At 38.2% G+C, this 25,720-nt stretch overlaps 1 protein-coding gene across 1 annotated transcript in view; it reads left to right on the forward strand.

Annotated features, from left to right (window-relative positions):
- Positions 1-22,350, forward strand: part of IL23R (interleukin 23 receptor) — an 87,564-nt gene extending 65,214 nt beyond the window's left edge. Inside the window, exons 8-11 of the mRNA XM_025402421.1 lie at positions 252-341; positions 1,510-1,612; positions 18,190-18,280; positions 20,875-22,350. Of these exons, the coding sequence (XP_025258206.1) occupies positions 252-341; positions 1,510-1,612; positions 18,190-18,280; positions 20,875-21,525 (935 nt within the window). The 3' untranslated portion in view covers positions 21,526-22,350. The remainder of the gene's footprint in view (positions 1-251; positions 342-1,509; positions 1,613-18,189; positions 18,281-20,874) is intronic.
- The last annotated feature ends 3,370 nt before the right edge of the window (positions 22,351-25,720 follow it).

The raw sequence follows: 25,720 nt of genomic DNA on the forward strand, positions 1-25,720 counted from the left end.
ACCCTGAAGTTTTACAACCTAGGTAGATTATAATTGCCCTTGCAGTGTTTTCTCCTTTGAGATTTACCCAATTAAATAAAAGGAAGAAAAGACACACACTCGAAGGCCATTGCTTTTATTCCACCCTTCAAGTCCATTAAAGTTATTGGTTTACTTTAGTCCTCTCTAAACAAGGGAAGAAACTCTGTTGGGAAATTTGGCAAGCGGAGTGCAAAATGTAAGAAACTGATGCTCTTTCCTTTTGGTTTAAGTTCCCCAGGTCACATCAAAATCATTCCAACACGACACATGGAATTCTGGGCTAACAGTTGCTTCCATCTCCACAGGACACCTTACTTCTGGTAAGAAAATACCACTTAGACTTTTTGAGTAGTCTTTTAGTAATTGCCCATTTTAACCCATCATACTGAAAAAATCACATCAGGTGTTAAGTTTCTGGACAATAAGATATGCCTTATGCCCTCCATAGGAAAATATAGACAAAGTACAAAGATCTGCTTAAAACTGAATGTAAGAAGTGGCTTAGGTAGATTTTGCCAGCTTTTGCAATAGATTGTACACATTTTTAAAATTTATTTATTTATTTTATTTTATTTTTTGAGACAGAGCCTTGCTCTGTCACCCAGGCTGGAGTGCAATGGTACGATCTCGGCTCACTGCAACCTCTGCCTCCCAGGTTCAAGCAATTCTGCTGCCTCAGCCTTCTGAGCGGCTGGGATTACAGGCATCCACCATCATGCCCAGCTAATTTTTGCATTTTTGTAGAGATGGGGTTTCACCATGGTAGCCAGGCTGGTCTTGAACTCCTGACCTCATGTGATCCACCCACCTCAGCCTCCCAAAGTGCTTGGATTACAGGCGTGAGCCACCGCACCCGGCCACATTTTTATTTTAATAGCTGCTAGGGCTCAAGACCCAAAAACTTCTTTCAAAACAAATTAGTTACCTATCTTGTGCTAGGACTTCTTGAGACATCTTCAATCTTCAAAACAACCCATGAGATAAGTGTTATGCATCTATTTTATAATGAGGAAACTGAAACTTAGGAAAATTTCATGAGCAGTAGATTTTGAAGAATGATGACAAATTTCACACATTCTATCTCACACAAAAAGTTTAAAAAAATCAGTATGATTGTGACCAGCTTTAGACATTGTTACAGCAGTCGGGAATTCTCACCTGTGTCAGACAAGCCAAATGAAGTTCACCACTAAGAATTTACATGAAATTTGCATGCACAAGCTGACCACATTTGCTAGATGCACTTCTAAAAACCCACTGACATCAGATACATGTAGCCCAACTTTCTCAAACAAAAAGTTGTTTCCTGGGGTAGTTGTGCACTCTGGAAAAACAGTCACTTTGTGGCCCAAGGTGAAGGTTAATGTTGCTTTCCCCTACCCTTTCTCCTTTGAGACCTTTGCTTTGAGCAGAGTAGACAGAATCGTAATTCTGGTATCACGTGAACACTAATACTTGGTTAAAATTATTTTTCTTTCCTTTCATTAGACAACAGAGAAGACATTGGACTTTTATTGGGAATGATCGTCTTTGCTGTTATGTTGTCAATTCTTTCTCTGATTGGGATATTTAACAGATCACTCCGAACTGGGTAGGTTTTTGCAGAATTTCTGTTTTCTGACTTAGACTACATGTATGTGTGTCACCAAAATTTAGTCATTTCAGTTGTTTACTAGAAAAATCTGTTAACATTTTTATTCAGATAAAGGAAAATAAAAGGAACAATGTTTAATAAGTACTTACCCATGCCAAACTCTTTACAGATGTCTTTCCTTTAATCCTCAAAACGACCCTGCCAGAAAAGCTTCCTGATCTATTTTGCAGATGACTTAAATGAGGCTTAAAGAGGCTAAGTCCTCAGCCCAGGATCACTGAACACTAAGCCCTGAGGCCAAACACAGCTGATATTAAAGCCCATTTCTCTCCTTTACTACATGGCCTTTTCCATTGTGCCTCAAATTTACCTACAGTGCCTGGATTTTTGAGAGTGGTGAAGTCACAAATTGCCTTGTTTTAAAAGAAAAACTTCAGTCAAATTAAATTGAAAGGAGTTTAATTGAGCAATGAATGTGTGAATTGAGCAGCCCTCAGAATTACAGCAGATTCAGAGAGACTCCAGGGATGCCTTGTGGTCAGAGCAAATGTACAGACAAAAAAAAAAAAAAAAAGAGAAGTGACATACAGAAATCGGCAGTGGAGTACAGAAACAACTGGATAGGTTATGGGTTGGTGTTTGCCTTATTTGAACACAGTTTGAACACTTAGCAGTCTATGAGTGGTTGAAGTATGGCTGCTGGGATTGGCCAAGACTCAGCTGTTGTTACAGACACATACTACTAAGTTAGGTTTTCAATCTTGTCTGCCTATCAGGCTAGGTTACAGTTCATCCACAAGGACTCGAATATAGAAGTATGGAGTTCTTCTCAGATCATATTCAGTTTGCTTTAATAATTCCCCCCTTTTGATGATTTTCTCAATTTTGAGAGACTGACCAAAACTTTAGTCATTGATGTCACTATCACCATTGTAAATGTACTTACATGGTCTTGAAACCCACTGGGAAACAGTAGAACAGTGGGTTCTGTAAGGTGGGAACAAGGACTGAGTAGAAGGTACCTTCTTATGCTGAAACATCCTGTTTATAGGAGAAAACAAAACCTGGTCTGTTCTAGGATCTATGTGTTTCCTTAAAGTCTTAGCTTGATTATGTCATATTTAGCATGAGCAACTCCATTTTGTTTTGGTTTGGTCTGTTGGAGTCTAGTGCATGAGCTCAGTCCAAAACAATGGCCTCCCATAATTTTGTTTTAAAAAAAAGTCCCCGTTTTTGGTCAGGTTCTCACTTAGGTGAGAGTATGACCAAAACTTAGGGCCTCAGTGCCACTCTCAGTTACCATCATTTTGGGTTTCTGGTCTCAGCATGTAATTCATAGGTTACGGTGTCCTGATGGTCACACATTTCTTTTAGCTCTTGTTATTCCAGTTGAAGAGAGACCATTTGACATTCTAGTGATAGCTGCTTGTAAACATTTAAAATCTTTGAGAGAATACAGTGTACCAGGGAGATTACTATTAGGACTATTGGGAGAATAATACTAAGAGTCTGGAGCATGTTCTTTAACCAGGGTCCTCATAAGCCAAACCAACCATCTAAAATCAAATACATGAAAGAATGAGCTAGACGAAGAGTCTACTCACTTAACTAAGTGATTTTTTTCATTAACCCCCTACAACTGAATCACTATAAATACCCGATGTTTTCTCCATAGGCCATAAGTGCCAGCAGCTGTTTAGCCAATACTTTTCTGTTTGGCAAATTATATTATTTCACGTAACTTTCACAAGAGAATTTAAAGTTTGTTGTGTAACCATAGCCTTTACAGTAGAATCTGCTATAGAACCTATCATGAGGGATACATTTCTAATCAGTGCCTCTTTTACCTCAAAGTATAGAAAAAAAGACCTAACAAATGATGTCCTTCTAGAAGAGTGAAGGCCTCCTGGCAATGTTCTCTTTAGCCCATGATGTGGGTTAAGAGGAATGAATCAATGTTCTGTTTCTGACTGATTATGAGGCAACATATGAACTCTTAAAATTTCTCAGATGCATTGGGCCTTCATCTTTTATCCACCAAAGTATAACGTTATCCATGTATAAGCCTGGCTGCAAAATCCTTCACAAATAAACATATACCCCATAATACACACATAACGGAACTCCTTTTCACTTCTACTGTTCATAGAGGCATAAGCAAGAAAAAAAAATATTCAAAGGTAAGAGTCTCATGATAGCAGAGAAATCTGAATCCATGATTTTGGGATAAGCTGTTCACATTAAGCACGCTGTCATCTGGGGAGAAACTGTCCTGGTTAGCTTTACCTTAAGGGTTGCAATGGGTGTGGAAGGACCCTTCTCAGTTGTGAGATTATGAAAGTTGTGGGACCTCTGAAACTGAAGTTCAAGGTCCCAAAGTTTTGCTGTTGTGTGGATGGCAAGGACAGTCTTTCTCTAATGTTCTCAGAAGATTCATTCTTTGGGTTCTAGATTGTAAAGGGGTGGATTGTCCTCAGTGAACCATAAACAGCTTTTTTTAACCATGTAAAAATATACTGTAGCATAACAATCTACTATTATAACATCAGTCTTCTTGCATGGGAAAGCTTTCATACAACCAGAAAATATGCATTGAAAGTGACAATTGAGTGAAATCTCTTACAAATATTTAAATGTCTCATCAAGTAGCCAAATGTACTTGAAGCTTTGATTGTTTTCCCAGGAATATGGGTTTGACAAACCAAACATTGTTTATAAGCATTTTAGTAGTTTATAAGTCACCACGCAAACATATTTAATTTGGATCATTTTATCTTTTCCATTACGAGTCGCGGAATGCAGAACTTTTAATAATAAAAGCCTTAAGGACTCTGGAAGGACAAAGTGGCCATCTTGGTTCTCCATAAGTCCATGCTTAAAAATGGGTTTATGTCCTCTTGAATACCAGTTGTTTCTCCAATTTAGGTGCATAGCACTGATAACTGATGAGTTATCATAGGTAATTTGACATAGATCATGGAGTTTATTCAAATTGTATATCTAAACAATTTTAGTATTAGCTGATTTAGCATGCTGATTTCTGTTTTTTTTTTTCTTATACTTTAAGTACTGGAGTACATGTCCAGAACGTGCAGATTTGTTACATAGCTATACATGTGCCATGGTGGTTTGCTGCACCCATCAAGGACATAACCCATGCAAAGGACATTAACTCATCCTTTTTATGGCTGCATAGTATTCAATGATATATGTGTGCCACATTTTCTTTATCCAATCTATCATTGATGTGCATTTGGGTTTGTTCCAAGGCTTTGCTATTGTGAACAGTGCTGCAGTAAACATACACGTGCATGTGTCTTTATAGTAGAATGATTTATAATCCTTTGGGTTATACCCAGTGATGGGATTGCTGGGTCAAATAGTATTTCTGGTTCTAGATCCTTGAGGAATTGCCACACTGTCTTCCACAATGGTTGAACTAATTTACACTCCCTCCAACAGTGTAAAAGTGTTCCTATTTCTCCACAGCCTTGCCAGCATCTCTTGTTTCCTGACTTTTTAATGATTGCCATTCTAACTGGCATGAGATGGTATCTCCTTGTGGTCTCGATTTGCATTTCTCTAATGACCAGTGATGATGAGCTTTTTTTCATATGTTTGTTTGCCACATAAATATCTTCTTTTGAGAAGTGTCTGTTCATATCCTTCACCCACTTTTTGATGGGGTTGTTTTTTTCTTGTAAATTTGTTTAAGTTCCTTGTAGATTCTGGATATTAGCCCTTTGTCGGATGGGTAGATTGCAAAAATGTTCTCCCATTCTGTAGGTTGCCTATTCACTGTGATGATAGTTTATTTTGCTGTGCAGAAGCTCTTCAGTTTAATTAGATCCTATTTGTCAATCTTGGCTTTTGTTGCCATTGCTTTTGGTGTTTTCATCATGAAGCCTTTGCCCTTGCCTATGTCCTGAATGGTATTGTCTAGGTATTCTTCTAGGGTTTTTATGGTTTTAGCTCTTATGTTTAAATATTTAATCCATTTGAGTTAATTTTTGCATAAGGTGGAAGGAAGGAATGCACTTTCAGCCTTACGCATATGGCTAGCCAGTTTTCCTAACACCGTTTATTAAATAGGGAATCTTTTCCCCATTGTTTGTTTTTGTCGGGTTTGTCAAATATCAGATGGTTGTAGATGTGTGGTGTTATTTCTGAGGTCTCTGTTCTGTTCCATTGATCTATATATCTGTTTTGGTACCAGTACCATGCTGTTTTTGTTACTGTAGCTTTGTAGTATAGTTTGAAGTCAGGTAATGTGATGCCTCCAGGTTTGTTCTTTTTGCTTAGAATTGTCTTGGCTATGTGGGCTCTTTTTTGGTTCCATATGAAATTTAAAGTATTTTTTTCCAATTCTGTGAAGAAAGTCACTGGTAGCTTGATGGGGATAGCATTGAATCTATAAATTACTTTGGGCAATATGGCCATTTTCACGATATTGATTCTTCCTATCCATGAGCATGGATTTCCATTTGTTTGTGTCCTCTCTTAATTCCTTGAGCAGTGGTTTGTAGTTCTTTTTGAAGAAGTCCTTCACATCCCTTGTAAGTTGTATTCCTAGGTTTTTTATTCTCTTTGTAGCAATCGTTAATGGGAGTTCACTCATGATTGGCTCACTGTTTGCCTGTTATTGGTGTATAGGAATGCTTGTGGTTTTTTGCACATCAATTTTGTATCCTGAGAGTTTGCTGAAGTTGCTTATCAGTGTAAGGAGTTTTGGGGCTGAGACGATGGGGTTTTCTAAATATACAATCATGTCATCTGCAGAGACAATTTGACTTCCTCTTTTCCTAATTGAATACCCTTTATTTCTTTCTCTTGCCTATTGCCCTGGCCAGAATTTCCAATACTATGTTGAAAAGGAGTGGTGAGAGAGGGCATCTTTGTCTTGTGCCAGTTTTCAGAGGGAATGCTTCCAGTTTTTGTCCATTCAGTATGATATTTGCTGTGGGTTTGTCATAAATAGTTCTTATTATTTTGAGATACATTCCATCAATACCTAGTTTATTGAGAGTTTTTAGCACGAAGGGCTGTTGAATTTTGTCAAAGGCCTTTTCTGCATCTATTCAGGTTATTGTGTAGTTTGCATCTTTAGTTCTGTTTATGTGATGGATTACATTTATTGATTTGCCTATGTTGAACCAGCCTTGAATCCCAGGGATAAAGCTGACTTGATTGTGGTTCATAAGTTTTTTGATGTGCTGCTGGATTCCGTTCACCAGTATTTTATTGAGGATTTTCGCATCTATGTTTATCAGGGATATTGGCCTAAAATTTTCTTTTTTTGTTGTGTTTCTGCCAGGTTTTGGTATCAGAATGATGCTGGCCTCATAAAATCAGTTAGGGAGTATTCCGTCTTTTTCTACTGTTTGGAATAGTTTCAGAAGGAATAGTACCAGCTCCTCTTTATACCTCTGGTAGAATTCGGCTGTGACTCCGTCTGGTCCTGGACTTTTTTTGGTTGGTAGGCTATTAATTACTGCCTCAATTTCAGAACTTGTTATTGGTCTGTTCAGGGATTTGACTTCTTCCTGGTGTGGTCTTGGGAGGGTGTATGTGTCCAGGAATTTATCCATTTCTTCTAGATTTTCTAGTTTATTTGCATATAGGTGTTTATAGTATTCTCTGATGATAGTTTATATTTCTGTGGGATTGGTGGTGATATCCCCTTTATCATTTTTTATTGCGTCTATTTAATTCTTCTCTTTTCTTCTTTATTGGTCTTACTAGTGGTCTATCTATTTTGTTGATCTTTTCAAAAAACCAGCTCCTGGATTCATTGATTTTTTGAAAGGTTTTTCATATCTCTATCTCCTTCAGTTCTGCTCTGATCTTAGTTACTTCTTGTCTTCTGCTAGCTTTTGAATTTCTTTGCTCTTGCTTCTCTAATTCTTTTAATTGTGATGTTAGGGTGTTGATTTTAGATCTTTCCAGCTTTGTGATGTGGGCATTTAGTGCTATAAATTTCCCTCTACACACTGATATAAATGTGTCCCAGAGATTCTGGTATGTTGTCTTTGTTCTCACTGGTTTCAAAGAACATCTTTATTTCTGCCTTCATTTTGTTATTTACCCAGTAGTCATTCAGGAGCAGGTTGTTCAGTTTCCATGTAGTTGTGTGGTTTTGAGTGAGTTTCTTAATCCTGAGTTCTAATTTGATTGCACTGTGGTCTGAGAGACGGTTTGTTATGATTTCCATTCTTTTGCATTTGCTGAGGAGTGTTTTACTTCCAATTATGTGGTCAATTTTAGAATAAGTGTGATGTAGTGCTGAGAAGAATGTATATTCTGTTGATTTGGAGTGGAGAGTTCTGTAGATGTCTATAGGTCCTGCTTGGTCCAAAGCTGAGTTCAAGTCCTGGATATCCTTGTTAATTGTCTGTCTCACTGATCTGTCTAATGTTCACAGTGGGGTGTTAAAGTCTCCCACTATTATTGTGTGGAAGTCTAAGTCTCTTTGTAGGTCTCTAAGAACTGACTTTATGAATCTGGGTGCTCCTATATTGGGTGTATATATATTTAGGATAGTTAGCTCTTCTTGTTACGTTACTCCTTTTATCATTATGTAATGCCCTTCTTTGTCTCTTTTGATCTTCGTTGGTTTAAAGTCTGTTTTATCAGAGACTAGGATTGCAACCCCTGCTTTTTTTTTTTCTTTCCATTTGCTTGGTAAATCTTCCTTCATCCCTTCATCTTTCCATTTGCTTCATCTTTCCATTTGCTTGGTAAATCTTCCTTCATCCCTTTATTTTGTGTGTGTCTTTACATGTAAGATCGGTCTACTGAATACAGCACACCAATGGGTCTTGATTCTTTATCCAATTTGCCAGTCTGTGTCTTTTAATTGGGGCATTTAGCCCATTTACTTTTTTTTTTTTTTTGGAGACGGAGTTTCACTCTTGGTGCCCAGACTGGAGTGCAATGGCGCAATCTCAGCTCACTGCAACCTTCACCTCCCAGGTTCAAGCAATTCTCCTGCCTCAGCCTCCCTAGTAGCTGGGATTACAGGCATGTGCCACCACACCCAGCTAATTTTGTATTTTCTTTTCTTTCTTTTTTTTTTTTTTGAGACGGAGTCTCACTCTGTCGCCCAGGCTGGAGTGCAGTGGCCGGATCTCAGCTCACTGCAAGCTCCGCCTCCCGGGTTCACGCCATTCTCCTGCCTCAGCCTCCCGAGTAGCTGGGACTACAGGCGCCCGCCACCTCGCCCGGCTAGTTTTTTTTTTGTATTTTTTAGTAGAGACGGGGTTTCACTGGGTTTCATCAGCCAGGATGGTCTTGATCTCCTGACCTCGTGATCCGCCTGTCTCAGCCTCCCAAAGTGCTGGGATTACAGGCTTGAGCCACCGCGCCCGGCCTAATTTTGTATTTTCAGTAGAGATGGAGTTTCTCCATGTTGGTCAGGCTGGTTGCAAACTCCCGACCTCAAGTAATCTGCCTGCCTAGGCCTCCCAGAGTGCTGGGATTACAGACATGAGCCACCACACTCGGCCTAGCCCATTTACTTTTAAGGTTAATATTGTTATATATGAATTTGATCCTGTCATTATGATGTTAGCTGGTTATTTTGCCCGTTAGTTGATGCAGTTTCTTCATACCATCAATGGTCTTTACAATTTGGTATGTTTTTGCAGTGGCTAGTACTGGTTTTCCTTTCCATGTTTAGTGCTTCCTTCAGTAGCTCTTGTAAGGCAGACCTGGTGGTGACAAAATCTCTCAGCATATGCTTGTGTGGAAAGGATTTTATTTCTCCTTCGCTTATGAAGCTTAGTTTGGCTGGATATGAAATACCGGGTTGAAAATTCTTTTCTTTAACAATGTTGAATATTGGCCTCCACTCTCTTCTGGTTTATAGTGTTTCTGCTGAGAAATCCACTGTTAGTCTGATGGGCTTCCCTTTGTGGGTAACCAGACCTTTTCCTCTGGCTGCCCTTAACATTTTTTCCTTCATTTCAACCTTGGTGAATCTGATGATTTGTGTCTTGGGGTTCCTGTTCTCGAGGAATGTCTTTGTGGTGTTCTCTGTGTTTCCTGAATTTGAATGTTGACCTGTCTTACTAGGTTGGGGAAGTTCTCCTGGATAATATCCTGAAATGTGTTTTCCAACTGGGTTCCATTTTCCTTGTCACTTTCAGATACACCATTCAAATGTAGATTTGGTCTTTTCACATAGTCCCATATTTCTTGGAGGTTTTGTTTGTTTCTTTTCATTCTTTTTTCTCTGATCTTGTCTTCTTGCTTTATTTCATTGAGTTGATCTTTAATCTCTGATATTCTTTCTTCTGCTTGATTGACTCGGCTATTGATACTTGTGTATGCTTCACAAAGTTCTTGTGCTGTGTTTTTCAGCTCCATCAGGTTATTTATGTTCTTCTCTACACTGGTTATTCTAGCTAGCAATTTGTCTTTTCTTCAAGGTTCTTAGCTTTCTTGCATTGGGTTAGTACATGCTGCTTTAGCTCAGAAGAGTTTGTTATTACCCACTTTCTGAAGCCTACTTCTGTCAATTCATCAAACTCATTCTCCATCCAGTTTTGTTCCCTTGCTGGTGAGGAGTTGTGATCCTTTGAAGGGGAAGAGGCATTCTGGTTTTTGGAAATTTCAGCTTTTTTGTGCTAGTTTCTCCCAATCAAGCCAGTGGATATTAGCTTGCTGGGCTCCATGGGGGTGGGACCCACTGAGTCAGGCACCAGAAGGAATCTCCTGATCTGCTGGTTGTGAAGACTGTGGAAAAAGTGCAGTATCTGGGCTAGAGTGTACCATTCCTCCCAGTACAGTCTCTCATAGCTTCCTTTGACTAGGAAAGGGAAATCCGCCGACCCCTTGTGCTTCCCGGGTGAGGTGACACCCCACCTTTCTTAGGCTCACCCTCCATAGACTGCACCCACTATCCAACCAATCCCCATGAGATTAACTTAGTACCTCAGTTGGAAATGCAGAAATCACCGCCTTCTTCATCGATCTCTCTGAGAGCTGCAGACAGGACCTGTTCCTATTCAGCCATCTTGCTAGCTCTCTAGCATGCTGATTTTTCATGCTGGTTTAGCATGAAAATCTGGCAGAGTATTTTCATGGTATTTAATTAATTTTTGTTCTACTTCAGTTAGCAGTTTTATAAACCAGTTAGTCTTTTTATTAAAGTTTTAGGGATTCTTACCCAGTCTAAATGATATGAATTTAAAGTTATTAGAAACCTGTATTCAAGAGTGCTTTTTAGGGTCCCTTTTACCCTTTCATGAACTTTCTAAAAGATACCATATTCTAGGATTTTGCGTGTTTGTGAAGCTTTCAGAAATTGCATTAGCATTAAGTAATTAATGTAATGACTTTAAATAGTGATAGTTAAAAACACAGTTCACAAGGAAATATGGTTATCTCTGTGGTCTCTGATAACTTAACATAATAACCTTAACTATGATTGAAAGGATATATTGAGACACTAGAATTTTAGAAATCCTATACAATTTTGGAACATATATTAATGTTATTCATTAAAATACAACCTGAAGAAGATTAAACATTGTTTTTATTTTGACAATCCCATGTAACTAAACATATCAGATAATTCTGTTTACCTCTCCTCTGGATGCTTCAAGGGCCCTCTGTAGCACCCAAAATACGGGGTTAGAAAGATAATTTTGAAGCTGAAATTTCATTTTGGGAAGTCTATAAAATACATTAAAAGTTTAAAACACTTGATATTATGCTTAACCAGTTTTGACCATGAGGTGAGATTCTTATAAACATTTTATAACCCTTTACACATTTTTGTCAAAAAGCAGATCAGTGCTCTAAGAAAAACTTGTTGTGCTTTTATTTCAATTTTAATTTACAGAAAAACTTAACAATACTCATTTATCTTTAGCCAATGTCTGCACAGAATTTCTTTTTATAGGATTAACTTTTCACAAACCTTCCACAATGTATTCAAACCTTTAGCTTTATTTTAATTTAAAACAATCTTTTCACCCTCTAACCTAGACAAAAACTTACATTCCTGCACCTTATAACCTTCTAGTAAAAATGCATTTTAGTTTCCTTACACACCTTGCATGTAAATCTATTTTCAGTAGTCGTGACTACATGTTGTAATGGTAACTGTTAGCAACTTTTAATTTGGGTGCATAAATTTCCTTTCATGTATCCTTTCATGATTTATACAGACCATCTGTGACATGCTTAGACTTTGTGAATTGTCCTAATCATCTCTCTTTTTAAGCAACCAGTTATTTTACTTTAGGACAAGAATTTACCATACAATATCCTTTCTTATATAAAATCTATTTTCTTTATAACCTATTTTGCATAGCTAGGGGAGCATGGCTAATTCCACATATCCCCAGGCCTTGTTGAGAATCTAATGTCTCCAAGGTAGGTAAATTGAACAATTTTCAAAAGTCAAAGCAGTTTTTGACCTTAAAGCATTAATCAACCTAATATCTGACCTAATTTAGACAAAATGCCTTTATTTTACCAATAATCTTTAAAGCTGTTTTTATTTCCCAAATATTACTAAAGTTACATGAACTAAGACATTACAGTTTTTATTTTTTCTTCCAAAATGTTTTATCTAAGCACTTATTTTTCTTTAAGCCAATTACTTAGAGCTCTTATACAAACATCATACACACAACATGTATATAACTACACAGAGAACAAGATCCAGTAGTTGTAGGATTTTTCATTTGCCAGTTTCTTCATTGGATTACTGAACTTGGAGTGGAGCCCGTCAAGAAATGGCTAGGAAAACATGCAGTTTCTGGGGTCTAATAAGCAGGCACAGCTGGAAGTCAAAACGGATTTTGAGAGAGATCTATTTGCTTTTAATTCTTGGGGTTCAATGAGGAAAACAGAGGGTTTTTTTTTTCCAAAACAGGGTCAGTTGCACCTTCTTTATTTTTCCCAAGGAGTCCTAGGCTATCAGAAGCTATCTTAGGGCCTCTCATGTGTGCCTTAAGAGTGACAAGACAAAATGGAGAAAAATAATTCAGTCAACTGAGAAGAAAAAACCTTTTTCAGCAAAACAAGATCCACAAAAAGAAAGATATAAAGGCAGCCAGGCGCCATGGCTCACACCTGTAATCCCAGCACTTTGGGAGGCCAAGGCGGGTGGATCACAAGGTCAGCAGATCAAGACCATCCTGGCTAACACGATGAAACCCCATCTCTACTAAAAATACAAAAAATTAGCTGGGCATGGTGGTGGGCACCTGTAGTCCCAGCTACTTGGGAGGCTGAGGCAGGAGAATGGCATGAACCCAGGAGGTGGAGCTTGCAGTGAGCCGCGATTGTGCCTCTGCACTCCAACCTGGGCAACAGAGCGAGACTCTGTCTCAAAAAAAGAAAAGAAAAGACATAAAGGCCTTTTAAATATACCTATAGCTTGACTATCCACTTTTAATTAAGCTGACTCTTAAATATAGTGCTCTTTAAAAAATCCTTTTAAAGTTCTTGTTACCCAACTTTAGCCATGCCAAGTGGCCAATATTTCTGGCTTTTGAACTTTACCTCCCAGGTGCTCAGAGAAAGGAAAATTCAAGACAATTCATGGAAGGGAAGAGAATCAACAAATGGTAAAGTTCATGCAGGCATCAAATCAGAAAGGACTCAGTCCTTAACCCAGGAATCGAACCCAGGCCACCACTGTGAAAGTAAAAAACTTTTGCTACTGAGCTACAGTACTGGGCAGTCTCCATTGTGCTTCCCAGAAGGACTCCAGAGTAGTTAATTTTGAACTTGCAAAGGCTTTTAACTACTCAACATAATTTTTAGAGCTAACTGTGACATGAATCCTGAAATTCCTGTTCCCTTGAAGGCAGAGACCAAGAGAAAGTACTACCATGTGGCTACAAAGTCAAGCTCCCAAGGATGTAAAACAAGATGGAGACCTCATCCAGTTTTTTTTTTTTTTTTTTTTAAATGTACTTCAGTGTGTTGTTGTTCGTTTGGAATGTTCCATTGTAAGCTATCTTTAGTAAGATTTTGTGATTTCTGTAAGACTATGCTGCCTCCCAAACCTAATGTATAAACCGGAAAGAACTCTGCTTTTCAGAAATTAAAGATCTCATTTTTACCTAAAATATTGGCTTTGCTTTCAGGTTCCCTTGATAAACTTAGCCAATGACTTTTCCTACCTAAATGTGCAAGAAAAATGAAACAAAGGTGTAGAAAACAAAAATCCCTGTGAATTTCCAAATGCCAAATTTTACAACCCCTGCAATAGTACCATTTACTACCAGTTTTTTTCTGACCTAGTCAAATCTAAGAGGCCTCTAACTGGATCCAATCCAGTTAATTACTGATCAAATCCCATCCTGGACTCAGTTCAGTTTCTGTTGTGACTTCTGAACCCAGTTTGGAACAGAAATTTGCTCAAAGAAACTTGGAGAGTTCAAAACACAAATCTGTGGAGCTCTGAAATTCAAGAGAGAACTTACCATGATCCTCAGCTACTCTGAGAGATCAAAGGACACAAGTAGGCCCAACAGGTTCCTTGCTTGTTCCCTCAGTGCTCCTGGGAGTCATTAGAAGGTCTAATTCATATCCCACTTCTGATACCATCTAGTAAAAGAAAAACTTCACCAGTTTAAAGGAGTTTAATTGAGCAATGAACAATTTGCAAATTGGGCAGCCCCAGAATCACAGCAGATTCAGACAGACTCTAGTGATGCCTTGTGGTCAGAACAAATTTGTAGACAAAAAAAAAAAAAGAGAGAGAGAGAGAGAGAAGTGACATACAGAAATTGGCAGTGATTTACAAAAACAGCTGGTTGGTTACAGGTTGGCATTTGTCTTATTTCAACACAGTTTGAACACTTAGCAGGCTATAAGTGGTTGAAGTATGGTCCACTGGGATTGGCCAAGACTCAGTTATTGTTACAGGCACATACTCCTAAGTCAGGTTTTTGCTCTTGTCTGCCTGTTAAGCTAGGTTATAGTTCATCCACAGGGATGCAAATACAGAGGTATGAAGTCCTTCTCAGGCCATATTTAGTTTGCTTTGACACTTGAATTCCACCCAAACAAATCAGCTTGAATCAGTGTGAAGAGAAGTGTGGCAACTTTTAAATTTGTCAATTCCTTACCAATTGTGTTGGTGTTTTAGCATTCAGCCCGAAAGTTCCTTACTCTTGGCCCCCTTCAGTTTTTTCCCTCCTGTGATGGTATTAATAAAGATCTATGCTTAGTTATTTAAAATGAGACTTTGACAAAAGCAAGACACTTAGATTTCTAAATTTTACTGATGCATTGAGTATTTCTTTTTTCTTTTTTTTTTTTTTTTGTGAGATGGAGTCTCGCTCTGTCACCCAGGCTGAAGTGCAGTGGCCGGATCTCAGCTCACTGCAAGCTCCGCCTCCCGGGTTTATGCCATTCTCCTGCCTCAGCCTCCCGAGTAGCTGGGACTACAGGTGCCCGCCACCTTGCCCGGCTAGTTTTTTGTGTTTTTTTAGTAGAGACGGGGTTTCACCGCGTTAGTCAGGATGGTCTCGATCTCCTGACCTCATGATCCACCCGTCTCAGCCTCCCAAAGTGCTGGGATTACAGGCTTGAGCCACTGCACCTGGCCGCATTGAGTATTTCTAAGCTGCTGATCAACTAGAGTTGTTTGGTGTGGCAGTTCCCCAGTATGTCCAGTTGCTCACAAATTTTGACTTGAATGTTCTTTGCCAAATTGGCACTGAGTTTCTCCTTCTTGCCATCATTTGCTTCATGAATAATCTTTGTTTCATTTACATTTATAATCAAATGCAGTAGAAATATTTTGAATGAGCTATTCTAAATAAAGTCTACTAATGATTTCTTATCTAGATAGGTTTTTCACTCACAACTTAATATTTCAAAATTTAAATTACGCATTAATAAACATATCCCTAATACCCTTGTGAGGAGGGCAAACTAATATGGAATTTTATTTGAGGCTGTTTTAAAATATACTTGATTATAAAGTCCCTTGAAATATTTTAATGTTCAAATTAATACCCCCCAAAAATCAATATTTGTGTTATTATTTAAACATGTCCTAGTGTAAAAGTTTAAGTAACACTAAGTTCATAACTAAGAATAACTTAAAAACTAATTTTCAATTCATAACAACAAAGGAGGAAATAGGGCAATTCTTTGCTCATTTAATTATTTAAATAAGTACTCTTTTTAAAAAGATAAAACAAGAGATAATTTCAATATATTTATTTTACATTTGAACAGATACTTTTATTTAATACAACTATTCATTATCTAGAAAAGCCTTAGTTCAGAAACAGAAGTGAGCAAGACAAAGCAAAACATTTTATTTATTTATTATTATTACTTTTTTTTTTTTTGAGACAGAGTCTCGCTCTATTATCCATGCTGGAGTGCAGTGGTGCAATCTCGGCTCACTGCAACTTCCACCTCCTGGGTTCAAGTGATTCTCATGCCTCAGCCTCCCAAGTAGCTGGGAATACAGGCACACACCACCATGCCCAACTAATTTTTGTGTTTTTTGGTAGAGACGGGATTTCACCATGTTGGCTAGGCTGCTCTTGAACACCTGGCCTCAAGTGATCTGCCTGCCTTGGCCTCCCAAAATGTTGGGATTACAGGTGTGAGCCAACGTGCCCAGCCCAAAACATTTTAAACATAATAAAATCAAAAGTAGGTAAATATATATATAAAATATATATTTATTATATTATATATCATATTATTATAATATATAATAAATATAATGTATCATATATTCCTTATATATTATGTATATATTATAATATATATTCCTTATATATTATGTATATATTATAATATATATTCCTTATATATTATGTATATATTATAATATGTATTCCTTATATATTATGTATATATTATAATATATATTCCTTATATATTATAATATGTTATATATTATAATATATTATATATTCCTTATATATTATAATATATTATATATTATATAGTCCTGGGTTAAGGAATGAGTCCTTTCTGGTTTGATACCTGCATGAACTTTACCATTTGTTGATTCTCTTCCCTTCCATGAATTGTCTTGAATTTTCCTTTCTCTGAGCACCTGGGAGGTAAAGTTCAGAAGCCAGAAATATTGGCCACTTGGCATGGCTAGAGTTGGGTAACAAGAGCTTTAGAAGGATTTTGTAATATATATTATATAATATATATAATATAATATATATATTCTCACTGTATCAGTGTGCTGTGTAAAAAATTACTCCAATAGCATGAATTTGCTAATATGGTCTAATTTTAAATACAGAAGAGAATGTGAATTAGTAAACAAAACAAAAAAAACGGAGTCATAAAACATTGTATAAAGATGGGTAAATAAATAATTTTTACCCTGAAGTCCAAGGTCAAATTGGGCTAGCAAAGTTCACTCAGCCATTTTGGTTGTTATTTAGTACGGGTCCTTACAGAACCTATGTAAACAAATAAGTTTGATCTGTTGCTAACAGATCCATTGTTAATATGTAAAAAGTTGTCTGAGATCAGTTTAGTCTCTTCTAAGTTCTTGGTACAACATTTTTGCCCAAACCAATTTGTGCTGTCAATGCAGAGAGTGTTTTTAAACACAGTGGCAATGCTAATAGATAGCTTGGGGGAAGAAGTGGGATGTTTATGGCTTCTCCCTTTTCTTTCCAAAGCCCCACCCCACTGATCCTTAATAAGCATACAGTCTAGGTAGAAACCAGTTCTCACTATGCCACACAACTGCAAGACATGTTCCCCAGCCTCCTTCTTCATCCACATCAAGAAAGTTTGGAGCTGTCACCATCATGACTACCCTATTTGAAATAATTACAAAATCTAGAATTAGAAGAGCTTAAATTTTAGGGCTTTGTTATATAACATTCTCTTTTTAAATATTCGATAGTTATGGTCACCTTGGAAAGTTCTACAAAATATCCCTTAAGTTTTGCAGACTTTCCCACATGGGTATCTTCTGGTTATAATAGTTTGCTCTATTTAATATGTGTACAGTTTCACTGCTAGGGTAGTTCTCCCACTTATCTTGAATCTAGTGTGAGTGTTTTGAAATGTTTTTGCTCATTAAAAGAAGCAGAGCAATAGAGATGAGAGGAAAATCTGAAAAGATAATGACACAATTTCCCACTTAATTTTCATTAAGTAAGAGATGAAAACTTTAGCTTCTGCATCAGGAAGTTTGATTTTTTAAATTAATTTTTTCTTTGAGTAAGGGTCTCGCTCTGTTGCCCAGAGTGAGTGTAGTGGCATGGTCACAGCTTACTGCAGCCTTGACCTCCCAGGCTCAAGCAATCTTTCCACGTCAGCCTCCCAAGTAGCTGGGACCACAGGCACGCACCACCACACCCAGCTAATTTTTTAATATTCTGTAGAGACAGGGTCTGGCTATGTTGCCCAGGCTGGTCTCAAACTCCTGGACTCAAGCAATCCTCCCACCTCAGCCTCCCAAAGTGCTGGGATTATAGGCATAAGCCACTGTGCCCGACCTAGGAAATTTGATTTTTAATATACATTTTATTATAGTTGACTTCCTAATCTCCTATATGACTGCCTGCTTCTTCTAATGTGTCATTTTTGTTTTTTAGGATTAAAAGAAGGATATTATTGTTAATACCAAAATGGCTTTATGAAGATATTCCTAATATGAAAAACAGCAATGTTGTGAAAATGCTACAGGTAACCTAACATCATCCAACAAAAACTGAGTGGCAATTGAGACCAAGAGTGCAGTCTAATAATTAGGATAGAATTTCCATTCAAATAAATAAATGTGCACACATATTAACATAATTATATAGACATATGTAAAAACAAAATTGTACCTGTTTCAAACCATACATAAAAGATGAGACAACAGAGTTTGGGGAAAGAAAGCAGAAGAAATAAAGAAACAAAACTGTTCAAAAGAGAAAAGTGAAGTGGAAGATTGTGTGCCTCATGCACGAGTCACCTGGTGACCAAGCAATTGGTAGATGTCTTCAGGAACAAAGGGAGTAGGGAAGAAAAGCTCAATGAAATGAGCCTCAAAGACTCAAAGGGCTTCTGTTTCACATGAGATGGAGAGCCAGGTGGAGCCCAAGAAGGACATCATTTTACTCTTTAAACCCGGTGGAATTTGAGAAAAGCAATATGAGAGAACTGTGAACAATAGTGTCACGTGGGTGGGCTAGGTTTCCATTCTGGCGAAGAGAAGGCTACACACCAGGAAGCCCCTGAGGGTACAGGGACTTCACTGATTATAAAGGAGGGAAGGAACAAGCTAAAGCTATGTGTGTTCCTGATAACCCCTGGCCCTCGGGCTTGGCTGTCAAGGGGCTCAAAACCCAATCCAAGGGACAGACACATCATCCAAGGCTCACAATGCAGTGATGTGAGTGCAATGATAGAAACGAGCCCAAACATGTGATGGGAGTGGAGAGAAGTCACTGAAAGGTGAGGAGTTGCTCAGGAGAAACAGAGGAAATTCAAAGTCAGGGGGACACCTGGGGGTTAGAACAGCATGTTGGGTAAGAAGATGAGGTATTTGTAAAACAAATAGAAGTGACTCTATTTCAAGCCCTGGTGAGCCTATTAGCTAACTCTTTCCCCAACCTCATGTCATCTGAACAAAGGGTTTCTAGGCTAAAAATAAAATACTTTTTAAAAGTTCAAAGACAACTGGTCAACAGAATAGAGTCTGAGTTCTGTAACACAAGACTTCTGTGATCTGATCCACTCACCATCCAGCTTTTACTCCAGCCACTCCTCACGTCAAGCTTTTTGTTGAAGCAACACCCATTGTGCTGTTCTTGCCAAAACCTGGCAAGCTCCCTAAGGAGGTTGGGCCCAAAGAACATTGGAATGACACTTCATGTCTCTTTATTCAAGAACTCCCTCTTTGCTACATTCCCTTTCTATTCTGGGCTCCTGGAATTAGAGGCAAACCTTAGGGTTTCCCTCAGATAAGGTTTTGTTTTCTGCCCAAGAGACTAAGGAATGGTGTCTTGGTCTGCTTGGGTGGTTTAAACAACAAATATTTATTTGGCACGGTGCTAGAGGTTGGGAAGTCCATGATGAGGGAGCCAGTCAATTCACTTGCTAGTGAGGGCTCTCTTGTGGACAGCTGACTTCTCACATGGCAGAGGGAGAAATCATTTCTCTCCTGTCTCTTCTTCACTAATCCCATTCATGAAGGCTCCACCCTAGTGACCTAATTACCAGCCAAAGGCTCCACTTTCAAATAACATCACGTTAGTTTCAACATGGGGGGGCTGGGGAGAGAGTACACAAACATTCAGCCCATAACAGGGAGCTATAATATTATAATTGTGTTGGGTAACAGTTTGCCCAGGAAGGCCAGTCATCTGTTGGAAGGCCTCAAGTCCATTTATTGCCCAGAAAAGTCATTAGGCTAAAAAACCTTCACCCACCCTCCTGATCATCACAAACATGTCTGAACTGTGAGTAGCTTTATTTATTTATTTATTTATTTATTTATTTATTTATTTGTTGTTTTTTGTTTTGAGACAGAGTCTTGCTCTGTCACCCAGGCTAGAGTGCAGTGGCATGATCTCAGCTCACTGTAACCTCAGCCTCCTGGGCTCAAGCAATTCTCCTGCCTCAGCTTCCCGAGTAGCTGGAATTATAGGCTTGTGCTACCATGCCTGGCTAATTTTTGTATTTTTAGTAGAGATAGGGTTTCACCATGTTGGCCAGGCTAGTCTCAAACTCCTGGTCTCAAGTGATCTGCCCGCCTTGACCTCAAAGTGCTGGGATTACAGGCCTGAGCCACTGCTCCCAGCCACTATACACCTTGAGAACCTCAGTACCAAGCGTTTGTCACATGCTTATTCTCAGTATGTGAGCAAAATAGGATTCTCCCCAACCTTTTTTATTTAAGCAACAAAATATTTTCTTGTAACAAGAAATATTAATATTAATATTCTTGCCTCAGAAGACCAATTTTTAAAAGGCCCTAAAATTAAGTAATAAGTTAATATGTAAGACTCAACTTTTCTCTTTAAAACTTTTAAACTGAGAAATGTGCTTAAGAAATGGATTATTTTTACTATTCCTTTTCTCCAGTCTTCTCATGTAGAATTTAATAAAGATTTGGAAGCAAGCAGGATGACAAAAGACAAAAGGAGGAAATCATATGGGAAGATAAACAATGTGAGAAAAGGGAGGGAGAAAGCAAAGTTGAAAGAAAGCAAAATTCCAGTCCTCATTCAATTATCCAGTTGGTTCCTTTAAATGTCTTTTGTAAAATAAAACAATGTCTTTTTTTCTAGGAAAATAATGAACTTATGAATAATAATTCCAGTGAGCAGGTCCTATATGTTGATCCCACGATTACAGAGATAAAAGAAATCTTTATCCCAGAACACAAGCCTACAGACTACAAGAAGGAGAATACAGGACCCCTGGAGACAAGAGACTACCTGCAAAACTCGCTATTTGACAATACTACGGTTGTGTATATTCCTGATCTCAACACTGGATATAAACCCCAAATTTCAAATTTTCTGCCTGGGAGAAGCCATCTCAGCAATAATGATGAAATCACTTCCTTAACGTTTAAACCACCAGTTGATTCCTTAGATTCAGGAAATAATCCCAGGTCACAAAAGCATCCTAATTTTGCTTTTTCTGTTTCAAGCGTGAATTCACCAAGCAGCACACTATTTCTTGGAGAATTAAGCCTCATATTAAATCAAGGAGAATGCAGTTTTCCTGACATACAAAACTCAGTAGAGGAGGAAACCACCATGCTTTTGGAAAATGATTCACCCAGTGAAACTATTCCAGAACAGACCCTGCTTCCTGATGAATTTGTCTCCTGTTTGGGGATCATGAACGAGGAGTTGCCATCTATTAATTCTTATTTTCCACAAAATATTTTGGAAAGCCACTTCAAAAGGATTTCACTCTTGGAAAAGTAGAGCTGTGTGGTCAAAATCAACATGAGAAAGCTGCCTTGCAATCTGAATTTGGGTTTTCCCTGCAATAGAAATTGAATTCTACCTCTTTTTGAAAAAATGTATCCACATACGTATTTTCATGTGGACACATGTTTTCATTCCTTTGGATAAATACCTAGGTAGGGGATTGCTGGGCCATATGATAAGCATATGTTTCAGTTCTACCAATCTTGTTTCCAGAGTAGTGACATTCTGTGCTCCTACCATTACCGCGTGAGAATTCCAGGAGCTCCACGCCCTTTTAATTTTAGCCATTCTTCTGCCTCATTTCTTAAAATTAGAGAATTAAGATTCCGAAGGTGGAACATGCTTCATGGTCACACATACAGGCACAAAAACAGCATTATTTGGATGCCTCCTGTATTTTTTATGAAGTGTCAACTATTTCCTCTTTCTTTTCCCTCACTGAAAGATGCAAAACAGCTCTCTATTGTATACAGAAAGGGTAAATAATGCAAAATACCTGGTAGTAAAATAAATACTGAAAATTTTCCTTTAAAATAGAGTCATTAGGCTGGGCATGGTGGCTCATGCCTGTAATCCCAGCACCTTGGGAAGCCAAGGCAGGTGGATCACCTGAGGTCAGGAGTTCGAGTCCAACCTGGCCAACATGCTGAAACCCTGTCTCTATTAAAATTACAAAAATTAGCCGGGCATGGTGGCAGGTGCTTGTAATCCCAGCTACTCAGGAGACTGAGGCGGGAGAATCGCTTGAACCAGGAAGGCGGAGGTTGCATTGAGCTGAGATTGTGCCACTGCACTCCAGCCTGGGCGACAAGAGCGAAAACAAAACAACAACAACAACAACAACAACAAAAAACAAGAATAACTAATGTTTGCTTGCAAAGGGAGAGGCAAGTTTAATTTTCATTTTATCACTTAAAGTTCTCTTGAGTAGATAAAAATGTAGCCCCAAATAACAAAATAAGTGAAGAATAGAAACAGAAGAGAAGTTAATTAGTCGTTTGTTGTATTATTTTTCTCCCCTACTCTCCATTCAGGTATCAGGGATTTGATCTTAGTGTGATTTGGGAGTAACAGAGCTGTGAAACAATGATGTGTGGAATCATGGGTTGCTGTCTTCATTTAAGTCAAGAGTGATGGTCTTGTTCTCCTGTGGCATAGTTGGGATATTATTTACACTATAGTAGAATCTATGAGAGGTAACAGATGCAGGATCAGCAAGATGTAACTTTTTGGTTACAAACCAGATATATGCTAGAAAATTATTGTTAAAACAGGTATTTGTTCAGTACCTGTTTTGACGGCAAATACTTGCTGAACCTTCCATTGCCCCATATCCCATGTCTCCTGCAGATATCACTAGTCAATCAGAACAGGCCTTTCTGCTGAGCTGTACAAGTGGCCACAGAAGCCTCCCAAGCAGTGCTCCTTATGGCCACAATCCATAAGGACTGGGGTGGGAGATTAAATCCGTCTACCAATGAGGTCAATATGGAAAAGTAGTTGATCTTTAAAATGTGAAATGCATATTTTAAGCTGAGAAGTGTTACCCAGCAGACTATTGTGATTAATATTTATGGACAAGGACAACTTTTTTGAATGACCGGAACAGTTTAAAATAGAGTAGAGCAGGGCATGTAAATTCATGCCTATAGTCCTAGCTATTCTGGAGGCTGAGGCAGAAGGAACACTTGGGCCCAAGAGTTAGATACTGCAGCGCCTCATGATTGATGATCATTTGCCAGAGCGGCAGAGCAAGACCCCATCTCTACAAAATAAATAAATAAACATTCATTCATTCATTCATTAAAATAGGTAGATTACCAACTGAATTTCTTTTATCTCCTCTAACAGTTGTCAATTTATACTCATATTTAGTCATTTAATTTTATTATGAAAAATCAAGCAGTTAACTTAAAAAAGACTCATTACTTACTATGTCTTTAACAAAGGAGCAGACTATATTGTTTTACCTTTTTTTTTCTTGACAAAAATCTAAAAGCAATTTTATGGTCATTAAATATCCCTGAAATGAGGTTGAGTATATATCCCAGTTTGCCCTGGTTTCTGTCCATTGTCCCAGTGTTAATTATGACCAGTAACTGCCTTCATTCACTCTCAGAAGCATCCCTTATTTGGATAATAAATCTTATGGTCATTCAAGACTTCTTAATGTCCAGCATATAAGTAATCAGAATTTCTCTTTTTTTTTTGCACTGACAATCCTCTTTATTTTGCTTTTTATCGTTTACTAAGGCCATTTTGCTCCAAAGGGGATATTACTATTCATTGTGTTAAAAAAAAAAAAAAAAGTATCCCCTGATGTAAAACTCTATTCTGTTTATCCTAAAATATGTATATATTTTTTGTACTTTGCATATTCTGAAAGGAATATATTTTAAATCACTAATGAAATGCTAATCTTAAATATCTTGACTTGTAAATTGTCGTATGCCTTTGCTTGATTCTTTTGCAAAAGGAGAATCATAAAGAAGCCAAGAAGGAGATAGTATTTGAGATCGAAATAACGAAAGACTAAGATAAATCTTTAATGTTTGCAAACCTGATGAAGACATCTGGTAACATGTGAAGAATATTTTTATAGTACGTTTCACTATAATTGTAATCTATCACACATGAAAAAAAGCTTTTATCAAGCTTAAAGGATTACAGCATTATTTGATCTTCTGCAAATGTTTCCACTGCAGCGAGTGCCTCCTTCTCACCCCCTAGAGTGGGAAGGAAGCTGCTTTCTCATTCTGTGATGTCTTAACCCACATCACTATTCAGCACAAAAGATACACTTCTGATTCTATCTTTGCCATTAGCCCTTGTTGGTCCCAATGGACTAGAAATTGAGGCTATACCTGCAATGGGAACAATGTACCTGCCTTTGTCCCAACTCGGGGGAAAAATTTAAGCTGCTTTATCACAATGCAACCTTCGCAGGGGAGAAAAGATTTCGTTCTATAAATCTTTTATTAAAGAAGGATTCGTTGAACTATTAAATGCCCTTACTGTTATATGTGCAAGACCCTTTGAAGGATATGGATTTAACAAAACGAGTCAATCCCTGCAGTCTTGGGGCTTATATTCTAGGGGGAAGAGACAGACAGTAAATTAGGACAAGTCATTGCCCCCAAGGAGCTTACATTTTAGTGGGGAAGAGGCCAGAGGTAGGGGGTGGAGAGAGGCAGAAAAAAAAAGGAAAATGTCAGATAATAAGTGCTGTGTAGAGAGGTAAAATGGGAAAATGTGGTGGATAGCAACTCGGTGGCCACTTTACACCAGGTGGTCAGGAAAGATCATTCCCAAGAAGTGATACTGACATTCATCTGAGTCCCGGTTAAGAGCCAGCTTGCCACTGACAAATCCTTCTATAGAGAAAGTCTTGAGTGGCTAATATCTTTACTTCTTTGCCTCCTGTACAACTTGCCCATGATTATCTCCCACCCTAACCACACCCCACCTCCCATCTTTACTTTCTTCAGCCAAAATTTTCTGCAGATTCTGAGGACAAGTGCATACCTTTTCATCTTTCTAGCTAGCTCTTGGGCCTATTATTAACTTTCTTTCTCTGAGTCTCACAATCTTTTAAGTCGCTGATTCCTAAAGGGGCATGTCCTGCTTCTTGGTATGGGTAAAGGGGAAGGAAGAAGAGAGAAAAAGCCTCTCAAGTTACCAATCAGAGGGAAGAAGGGAAGAGAAATACAAAGAAAGTCAGGTTAATACCTAAGAATGCTGAAGCAAAATGGAGTGCCATAGTTCTGGACAACACTAATGCTGATTAAGGAATATCATTTCGTCCTGTTCTAGTATCTTTCTCTCCCTCTCCCTCCCTTTTCTAACATAAAAACAATAGGAGGAGGTGCAAGTCAAGTACAGTTTAGGGGTGTTTGCTTTGTGTGCGTGCAGGTGTGTGTGTGTTTAATTAGAATTTCTTTCATTTTTTTTTTTAAACAGGGTATTGCTCTGTCACTCAGGCTGGTGCACAATCATGACTCATTGCAGCCTCAACCTCCCAGGCCCAAGCGATTCTCCTATCCCAGCCTCCTGGGTAGCAAGTGCACACCACCATACCCAGCTATATTTTAAATTTTTTGTAGAGACAGAGTCTCACCGTTTTGCCCAGGCCTGGACTCAAACTCTTGGGCTCAAGCAATCCTCCCGCCTTGGCCTCTCAAAGTACTGG

Source organism: Theropithecus gelada, chromosome 1 (genome assembly GCF_003255815.1).
Source record: "Theropithecus gelada isolate Dixy chromosome 1, Tgel_1.0, whole genome shotgun sequence".
Taxonomy (NCBI): Eukaryota; Metazoa; Chordata; class Mammalia; order Primates; family Cercopithecidae; genus Theropithecus; species Theropithecus gelada.